The 9,994-nt window shown below is 45.5% G+C and overlaps 2 protein-coding genes across 8 annotated transcripts in view; both read right to left on the reverse strand.

The window, feature by feature from the left end:
* Positions 1-8: 8 nt before the first annotated feature.
* ppifa (peptidylprolyl isomerase Fa) lies at positions 9-2,608 on the reverse strand. Its single transcript, XM_012838549.3, has 6 exons — positions 2,324-2,608; positions 2,014-2,044; positions 1,818-1,906; positions 1,440-1,536; positions 818-893; positions 9-651 (listed from the first exon to the last, which is right to left on the reverse strand). The coding sequence occupies exons 1-6, from the start codon at positions 2,465-2,467 to the stop codon at positions 516-518; spliced, it is 573 nt and encodes a 190-aa protein (XP_012694003.1). The 5' UTR covers positions 2,468-2,608; the 3' UTR covers positions 9-515.
* A 947-nt stretch (positions 2,609-3,555) lies between these two features.
* Positions 3,556-9,994, reverse strand: part of zmiz1a (zinc finger, MIZ-type containing 1a) — a 127,936-nt gene continuing 121,497 nt past the window's right edge. For all 7 annotated transcript variants that reach the window (XM_031579639.2, XM_031579641.2, XM_031579638.2 and 4 more), the window contains 5 exons: positions 9,632-9,700; positions 9,170-9,420; positions 8,701-8,870; positions 6,695-6,985; positions 3,556-6,355 (listed from right to left, as the gene is read on the reverse strand). In XM_031579639.2, coding sequence (XP_031435499.1) covers positions 6,248-6,355; positions 6,695-6,985; positions 8,701-8,870; positions 9,170-9,420; positions 9,632-9,700 — 889 coding nt within the window. In that variant the 3' untranslated portion in view covers positions 3,556-6,247. The remainder of the gene's footprint in view (positions 6,356-6,694; positions 6,986-8,700; positions 8,871-9,169; positions 9,421-9,631; positions 9,701-9,994) is intronic.

A 9,994-nucleotide genomic window follows, 5' to 3' on the forward strand; every position in this document is an offset into this window, starting at 1 on the left:
ACTTAAAATGTACTTAAAAAGTATGATTTAATAAAAACACACACACCAGGTTTTAGTATACACCCTGTAGTGAATTGGGTGCAACTTTCATACATCTGTAATTACATGCATTTCAAAAAGACTCTTTTAAATGTAAATCAAAATACATTCCTTATGACATGCTTTGGCAGATGATACATATATCTTCATATATCTTTCATTTTCATTTAGTCATTAAAAATGTTACGTTTGCAAACTGATGATTGAACCCTCTAGTCTGTGCTTACATAGTAAGCGTCTATGAATCACATTGTCACGGCGAACTGACAGCATATTTTAAGATCTCAAAGAAATTATAGACAATCTATTCACTTTCCCATTTCCTACAATTTTCCATCAAAACAAAATTGTGACAAAAACAGTAAATAAGCGTAACTCTGTCACCAAGGACTAACCCATATTGCTTTAGTCATTGCAAATCTTGTCGAATGAACCCGCGCCCTCTTGAAATTGCAATAACCTGAATTGCAATAAGATTACTTAAGCTCTCCGCAGTCTGTGATAACAATTTTCTTGGTGGTCCCTCCATCGTGCAGGCCGTAGGACTCCATGACGGAGACCACCTCCATGCCCTCCGTCACTTGACCAAACACCACGTGCTTCCCATCCAGCCTGGAACACAGCCACAGCACAGACAGTTATCATACCAGTTTCCGTGACACATGGAAGCAAATGTATTTCACACCAATATCAGTCATCGGGCAAATGAATGATTTGAGTGCGTGCGTGATCACAGGGCTGTGCTGGCTACTTTAGCCCACTTCACAGAGGGATTTACCATTCAGTCTTACTGGTACAGATGAAGAACTGGGATCCGTTGGTATTTGGACCTGAATTTGCCATGGACAAAATGCCTATAAACAGAGACAGAAATACCTCAATGAGCACCAGAATTAATGACAGTTTTTCTAACTCATCACAGTTGGTTGTAGATATCCTGAGCATACACAAGGCATCGGTCAGCAAACATAACTTCAAGTTGCTTTGTTATCATTTCCTTGTCTGTTAACAGATAGAACTCAACAGAAGGAGAGCGAACAGTTCCTGAATCTTCTGCTAGGGCACACATCTGGAAAAGGGTAAATTGTTCTGTTTAGAAAATAATAATTACAACCATTCCAGAATCACACAATAGGATATACATGATTGGCAAGTCAACCTTACAGAGTTGTTCATAGTGTTCCAGCACTGACTCCCCAACCTCCAAAATATGTGCCATTAAAAAGTCATGTCTGCTTTCTTGGAAAGTAGGTCATACACCCACAGATTACAAAAATGAATTTAGCCAGTGTCTTTATCACCACCTGGTGGTTAAGTATGACATAGCCACATTCTACAAACAGTGTGAAAGCAAAGGCAGTCAAAGGACAGAAAAGAGTCTCTACAGTACTGTACTGTACCTGGGCATGTGTGCTTTAATTTGAAGTTCTCATCCTTGAACTTCTTTCCGTATATGGACTTTCCACCAGTGCCATTATGGTTTGTGAAATCCCCTCCCTGAGCGGGTCAAAGGAGCAAAGGGAGAATAAAAAACACACAAAGAATGAGAGATGGGTTCATGCTGTGTGCACTGTTACTTTAAACCTGTTGTAGGCCTCTTCCTCCAATATCTCTTTATGTAAACTATGGAAAGCTGAACAGGCCTGGAGTTTGTTGGCATACAGTGCAGGAGTTTAGGTTTTCCAACAAACACAATCAGCTTAATTATTGTGAACAACTCAGAACCTCAGGAAATCCATGCAGTGGTAATTATGTGATGCGAAGCTGCAGAATCCCACCTGGCACATGAACTCGGGAATCACTCGGTGGAAGACGCAACCGTTGTATCCGAATCCATGCTCTCCTGTGCACAGGGCTCTGAAGTTTTCTGTTTTATACACAAAGGCCATGGTTTGCATGAATGGCTGACTCGGGTATTTTGAAAGTTAAACACTTTGCGACTCAATGCCGTACTAGATCATTAAAAATGCCTACCTGCTGTTTTGGGGACGATGTCGGCATTCAGCTGCAAAGTATGGAAGTTGCACGTGAATGATGTATGTTAACCTACATATGTAGCTACAGCAAATGTCAGATGACTAGCCTACCGGTGCACAAATTATCGGTGGCTCACACTAATAAACCCAGATCACAGATGTATTTTGGTGCAGCTACGATTTGACCTTCTCATAGTGGTGGAGAGGCGTTTCCAGTTGTTAGGTGTACCGCCGCCTGTTAGCTGTAAGCTAACGTTAGGTCCATAGTCGTGACAGGACACAGTTGGTTTGTCACTTTTTGCACTTACTTCGATTATGATCCTGCCAATTTCCTCACCGTCAGCGGCAATGTCAAGGTATACAACAGGATTTTTCGTGGATCCAGAAGAGAATAGTCTCCCAGCCGCAATAGCTAACGAACAGTATTTTAAACGATTTTTCATTTGCAACATTCTCGCATCGTGTAAATGTTATCGTGCATCGCAGACAGACCTACGTGCAACAATATCGTTGGGATGGGATCTGAAACAGCCCGTACTGAAAAGCATTGGAAGGACAAGGAGAGCGCTCTACAAAAGTAGCCAGAATGCTAACTTACGCACATTACGTAGAAATGATGTTGGTCACAAACTGCATGCTGGGCTCATTGGCGCCCTCATCGGACACACTGTGTCTGTTCATGTGTCAGGATTTTTTCCACATTGAGCCCAAACTGTGATTGAGTGAACACATAGGTCTTCTAAAGTCTATGGGGGGACAATAAAGCAAGTTTTCAGAGTAGGTGAATCATGCTAACATGCAACCTGTAACAGAATCACGACACAACCACAGTCCACATTTCATCTGAATACATATTTATTAGATAAATATTAGGATGTCACATCATCTAACTACATACAGTTCTGCAAGACTAAAAATCACAATTAGTGTTTTTTTCTCTGTGTGTTCTGACCTTTTTAGAATATGAAATGATTGTACAACGGAAAGACAACTGCCACATTTGGCGCCAATCAATTAAGATCCCCTCCCCCCGCCCCGTGCCTTTTTAATGGCTCTGATCAAGATAAAAATTGTACAAACTATGGATTTGGTTACAATCTTTTGGAACCCATCCAGGGCCCACGTCCCTAACCTCCTGATTTCCCCCCCAGGATTTTCTTCATTCCACTTTTTGAGCACCTTATAAAGTACACAGGTAATGGAGCAATACACGAAAGCGAAATATTACAGAACGGTAAAACAAATGTCTCTTTCCCCCCCCCTCCCCCCCTCTGCTTCCCCTTCCTTGAGAGGAGGGATCATAGTTTTATACATATGTGAAACAGACGCTGAAGAGATTCCACAGACGCAAACAAACACAGAATTTATTTAACCCAAAAAATTCGAGTCTTGATAGGAGGATGCAAGCTTTACAAATTCTAAATACACAATGCATATTCCCCTGGGGAAAATGAATACATTTCTTGTTAACGTGTCTCTATTCACCATTTACATATGTACAGCCATCTCTTTCACACACACACCCCCCCCCCCCCCCCCGCTCCCTCATCCCTCCCCTCTTTCTGCCACACCTGCCTGTCCTTTATTGACCAAGAGGAGGGGACTCCTGCGTCTCCTCAGGCACCCCCCCCCCCCCCCCCCTCTCCTTTTCTCCTCAATGACTATACAGCTACAGCATGTGGAATGCCTACAGAACTCAAACTGAACCCACGATGTGAACAAGGTGTTTCTGCAGACATTAGATTATGTCAATAAGTGACTAAAGGGAAAACATAAACATGTGGCAGTGCATTGTTGATACAAAACAAAACAAACAAACAAACAAACAAACACATCAAATGAATACACAAGAATATGCATGTGTTCATGGAGACTGCACATGAAAATCATTTTATGATCATCACTGAAATCATGCTCCAGTGCCGAGAGGACTGAAATATTTCAATTCAATTCAATCTAAGTGTAAACCAAATCGTATCGCCCCCTCTTATCTCATAAAAAAAATGAATACCTGAAAACAGGGAAACAATAATAATAGAAACATGGACTGAGTCACTAAAGTTGCAATAGTAGATAGAAAATGTGATCTATGATGCTGCATTAGGTTAAGCAAAACATCAGACCTTTGAGAATACCAATCAAATTTATAAAAATCAACAGCAATTTCTGAAAACGGCTATAAATCCTCTTGACTGATTCACTGACTGCTACACTGGATAACAAATCTGAAAAGGCAAATATTTTAGTGACCTCGAGGAGTGATATTTGGAAAGAATCGATTTCCAACTACAAAAAAACTTTTATTGGCAAACTGAAAACATGAAAAAAAAACTGCACTTCAGCTAAGGACAAAATGGAAAAAGGTGTATCGTTTCATGCATTCTGATGGATGTGTGTGTGTGTGTGTGTGTGTGTGTGTGTGTGTGTGTGTGTGTATGTGTGTGTGTGTGTGTGCGTGTGTGTGTGTGTCCACATGTTAGTATATGTAGAGTACTGTCAGAGGACTTGATTGGTCTGAGGAGTTGATAGGAATGTGACTATATCTGATGATAAAGACAGCAGTAGTCACCTTGGGTACCTGCTGCAATAAATAGATTCAGAGCAGAAGCACTGCACTCACCTCACCATTCATTCATTCATTCATTCATTCATTCATTCATTCATTCATTCATTCATTCTCCCAACCTTACTCAGAACCATTTATAAAATGACTGGGCCGCCACAATAGTCACATTAACAAAAGAAAACACTAAACACATTTAGTCACTGTGTTTCTCGTATGAATTGGCTCATCCGTCTGTGGGCTAACTTTGGTAGAACCATGGCCATCTCTAAATAAACTCTCAATGTTTTCAACACTATCAAATCAGACAAACTAAGAATGATTACAAAGGTTGAAAATGAAAATACATTATGCATAATAAACGTAAACCTCAACAAGATAAAAGTCTGATTGACAACTTCAGGGTCAAAACATTGTGAAGGAAGGAAGATTGCAAAGGAACAAGCAAAGATAGGTAAATAAAAGTCTACCAGTAAAAGCAAGGGGACACAACTGGATCCTACTGTAAGTCATTCATGAACTCACGTCAACACATCTCAGACGGACAGTGGAGCGGAACACAACAGGTCACAAGTTGATATGGGGTCTCAAATTTGGTTGGCCAAAATGACACGTCCGGTCTGCTGAGCAGCGACTTCCCTAACCAGCATGGCTGACACATTTCATTGCTATAGCATGTCTACTGTGTCACACTGACACCGCAGTGACCCAATGGTTCAAACAAACTCATCTCCTGGTGGAAGAAACTTCTAGCAGTGGAGACAAAACACATAACTGCCTTGACTTGGCTTGATGTCATTGATTCAAGATGGTGGAGGCATGATGATTCTGTTCACAAAAAATATATAGATCTATATACATATTTACCTTTGAGAAGAAACACGTTTACCATAGCCTAAGCCTACATGATGTTGTGGAGGGGGGGGGGCGGCAGCAGAAGGTGACTGGTCGTCTGACTGGACGTCCGTGATGGAGCGCAGGGTCTCACCAAGAGGTTTGGGTAGGTGTGTAGGGCAGTTGTTCTGATTGTGTTGCAAGTTCTTTTTCCCTTTTGAATGTGCCCTGTCAGTGTCCTCTCTCTTGCAGTTTGGCGTATTGTTGTTGTTGTTGTGCTTATATGGATTTCCCCCAAAAAATGACTTGGATGAATGACTAGTGCTGTGGTCCTACAGGACACGTACAGGGTTTGGGAAGCTGTGGTGTTAAAGCTTGGAAGAACAAATTTCCAAAGAGATTTGGGCCAACACAGGAAAAAGTTTTTGTTTGTCTTTCAGTTTGTCGTTCTTTTTTCACAAAAGGAAAATAAGAATAAAAATGCTACAAGACTTTTTTTTCCTATTGAACACACACAGTTCTGTGTGACGTATATGAACTAAATATAGCTGCACAGTTTCCATATTAGTATTTCAAAGATATCACTTAGTGCCAACCAACATGGCTGTCATATGTGTCAAAAAGACGCTCAGAAAAAGTAAGGAGATATTTACACAATGAAAAGCAGAGGAAGAGAGAGAGTCTCCTGTACATGTGTGTTTGAGCGGGAGTGTGTGTGCATGGGTGTGTGTGTACACTATGGTACTTTACAGTTTTTTTTCCTTTCTGTCCACTGTTGAGCGCCTACACACACACACACCTACACCCTTCTGACCACAGAGGTTTAGGACTGAAATCAGTTGTTTTCAAAGAGGGAGAGCAAGTCATCGCTGCTGTTGTTTGGGAGGTCAGGCGGGTCCAAGTATGACAGTAACTCGTCTGGGTTGGCCAGCTCTGGCAGCAGCTGGGAAGAGAAAGAGGCTTATTGTTATCGCGGTGAAGAGGCGCTGATATACTACATTTCAGAGGGGAAAGTGAACACAGCTCAGTCATTTAACATTGGTCAAAAGTAGCAGGGGAACCCAGTGGCTGAGAGGTGAGGTATGGAACAGGAGACTGCTGAGATTGAGCAGCAGAGAGGCTAGCACATGGCAATGACAGCTGCAGAGAGTGGAAGAGAGAGAGACAGAGAGAGAGAGAGAAAGAAAGAGAGAGAGAGAGAGAGAGAAAGAAAGAGAGAGAGAGAGAGAGAGAGAGAGAGAAAGAGAGAGAGATTCACTTAGTCATATACATAGATACTTACATCCAACGAGGGCTCGGGCATGTCTGCTGCTCCCTGTGCCCCGGCCTGCCCTTCCGAAGGGTGAAAGGTCAGCTCGCTGCCATGCGATTGGCTGTTAAGGCTGGAGGACGGCGGCGGCGGCTGAGGCTGCTGCTGATTGGGCGGGCCCTGGCGCGTGGGCGGCGGATGGGAGGAAGGGGGGCCGCCGTGGTGAAGCGGCTGCGCTGATTGGCTGCTGGGGTGAGGCGGCGCGTGTAAGCTCTGCTGATGCATGGAAGCGTGGGACGGTTCAGTGCTGCCCGGGTGAGGCATCTGGGGGAGGGCACAGGAGAGAGAGCACAGTGAGCGACAGACAGAGAGAAAGAGAGGGAGAGAGAGAGAGAGAGAGAGAGAGAGGAGGTAAAAGAACAAGCTAAAAGGAGGGAGATGAAGGAAGACAGAGTAGAGGGAAGACTGGCAGAGATTGACAGAAAGAGAAAGCAAGAACAGAGAGACATATAGAGAGAGAGAAAAGAGAGAAAGCAAGAACAGAGAGACATAGAGAGAGAGAGAAAAGAGAGAGAAAGCAAGAACAGAGAGACATATAGAGAGAGAGAGAAAAGAGAGAGAAAGCAAGAACAGAGAGACATATAGAGAGAGAGAGAAAAGAGAGAGAAAGCAAGAACAGAGAGACATAGAGAGAGAGAGAAAAGAGAGAGAAAGTAGTAACAGCGCCTCCCCTTGGGACAGCATGGAACACAGCCCACAGCATGATGGCCATCAGCAACACACACATGAAGCATGCAGACTACTGTCACACTACTGTGTGTGTCAGAGGGGGTTAGTGCACTGTGTGTGTGTGTGTGTGTGTGTGTGTGTGTGTGTGTGTGTGTGTGTGTGTGTGTGTGTGTGTGTGTGTGTGTGTGTGTGTGTGTCAGAGGGGGTTAGTGCACTGTGTGTGTGTGTGTGTGTGTGTCAGAGGGGGTTAGTGCACTGTGTGTGTGTGTGTGTGTGTGTGTCAGAGGGGGTTAGTGCACTGTGTGTGTGTGTGTGTGTGTCAGAAGGGGTTAGTGCACTGTGTGTGTGTGTGTGTGTGTGTGTGTGTCAGAGGGGGTTAGTGCACTGTGTGTGTGTGTCAGAGGGGGTTAGGGTTAGTGCACTGTATGTGGGTGTGTGTGTGTGTGTGTGTCAGAGGGGGTTAGTGCACTGTGTGTGTGTGTCAGAGGGGGTTAGGGTTAGTGCACTGTGTGTGTGTGTGTGTGTGTGTGTGTGTGTGTGTGTGTCAGAGGGGGTTAGTGCACTGTGTGTGTGTGTCAGAGGGGGTTAGGGTTAGTGCACTGTGTGTGTGTGTGTGTGTGTGTGTGTGTGTGTGTGTGTGTGTCAGAGGGGGTTAGTGCACTGTGTGTGTGTGTCAGAGGGGGTTAGGGTTAGTGCACTGTGTGTGTGTGTGTGTGTGTGTGTGTCAGAGGGGGTTAGTGCACTGTGTGTGTGTGTCAGAGGGGGTTAGTGTTAGTGCACTGTGTGTGTGTGTCAGAGGGGGTTAGTGTTAGTGCACTGCACGGAACGCAGCATTGTGTTTGCTCTTCTACTCTCATGTGAGACTGGAGGGAGAGAAGCTGAAGGAGAGGAGTGGAGAGGAGAGGAGAGAGGGAGGGGAGTAGAGAAGAGAGGAGAGAGGAGAGAGGAGAGAGGAGGGGAGGAGAGGGGAGGAGAGGAGAGGAGAGAGGAAGAGAGGAGAGGAGAGGAGAGGGGAGGAGAGAGGAGGAGAGGAGTGGAGAGGAGAGGAGAGGAGAGGAGAGGTGAGGGGAGTAGAGAAGAGAGGAGAGAGAGGAGGAGAGGGGAGGAGAGGAGAGGAGAGGAGAGAGGAGAGGAGAGGAGAGGAGAGGGAGAGAGGGAGGGGAGGAGAGGAGAGGAGAGGAGAGGTGAGGGGAGGAGAGGGGAGGGGAAGGGAGGAGAGGAGAGGAGAGCAGAGTAGAGGGCTGGACGGTGCTGCAGTACTGCCTGGGGAGGGGGAGAGGGGCGGGGGGCGGGGGCTGAGGGGGGCTCACCGTGTCAGGCATGCCGTGGGCGAGAGGCTTGTCGGGGCCCATGAGGTTGTTGGGCCCCTCTGGCGGGTGCGACAGCTGGGGGCCGTGGATGAAGTCATTCATGGGCGCTCCGCTGGACGGGTTGCCATGGGGGAAGTCAAAGTTTCCATGGTTGCCCTGGTAACTGTTTCCTGACACGCAAAACACAAACACTGGTGAAACGGGATGATCTCACAGCAGGCACACAAAAAGATGAGCGGGAAAAGAGAGAGAGAGAGAGAGAGAGAGAGAGCCAACTGGGGCTCGAGTCAAACTCTTTAAAGGAGAATACGGCCAGCACACTGAGCCTTTCTGACAGTTACGACTGCACCAAGTTCAAGTCATTAATTCTGATAGAGCTTATTAAAATACACAAAACTCCTCCAGTCTTTTTACGCTGTAAATGGCAGATAGGAGGAAAGGTTTGGAAGACTGGTTGGGTGCTGCTGACCTCTTCCCTGGCTGACGTACTCCCCGCTGTTGGCCTGGTGCTGCTGGGCCAGAGAGGTGTAGGGCGAGGGGCCCGGCCCCAGCTGGGCGATCATCTCCATCACATTGGGCATGATCATCTGACTGGGGCTCATGGTCTTAAAGCGCTTGGCCAGAGGGCCGTCTGGATCCTCCTTGATGTGGAGGTCGGACTTTATGGGGACGGGCCGCCAGCTACACGTCGGGTCGATGGTGACCTCCTCAAACTCCGAGCTGCGAGGAAGGAGAAAGCGGAACAAACAAACACTCAATCAATCAAAGCTGAGAGCACGACTGGAAAAATACAGAGAAAGCGCCCAGCGCGCTCATTTAAAAACCAAAGAAAAAAAGCAGCCTAGTCAAGTCCTTATCTCAGAAGAGTCCTTGGAACAGTGTGTGGAAAGAGCCAGTGGTGAAAGAGGGGTTTTGCAGGAGCAACACTTACTTTTGGATGGCATTGAGAATTCCCCACATGTACTGGTCCACCTCCAGGCCCTCCAGGAGTGCGCTTTTACTGAAGGACAGAAACATTCATTAGGAACAATCAAAATGGAGAGTTCAACTAAAGCAGACTCAGTGTTCAGAGAGTTCAACTAAAACAGACTCAGTGTTTAGAGAGTTCAACTAAAGCAGACAGCAGACTCAGTGTTCAGAGAGTTCAACTAAAACAGACAGGCAGACTCAGTGTTCAGAGAGTTCAACTAAAGCAGACAGCAGACTAAGTGTTCAGAGTTCAACTAAAACAGATTCTGTGTTCAGAGAGTTCAACTAAAACAGATTCTGTGTTCAGAGAGTTCAACTAAAGCAG

This window comes from Clupea harengus, chromosome 13 (assembly GCF_900700415.2).
Source record: "Clupea harengus chromosome 13, Ch_v2.0.2, whole genome shotgun sequence".
Lineage (NCBI taxonomy): Eukaryota > Metazoa > Chordata > Actinopteri > Clupeiformes > Clupeidae > Clupea > Clupea harengus.

Bases quoted from the DNA above. Each gene is read 5' to 3' on its own strand.
- ppifa (XM_012838549.3), bottom strand. From the start codon at position 2,467: ATGTTGCAAATGAAAAATCGTTTAAAATACTGTTCGTTAGCTATTGCG. The intron at 1,537-1,817 runs GTGGGATTCTGC...TGACCCGCTCAG, and splicing joins TTCCCGAGTTCATGTGCCAG to GGAGGGGATTTCACAAACCA. The intron at 894-1,439 runs GTACAGTACAGT...CTCTGTTTATAG, and splicing joins ATTAAAGCACACATGCCCAG to GCATTTTGTCCATGGCAAAT.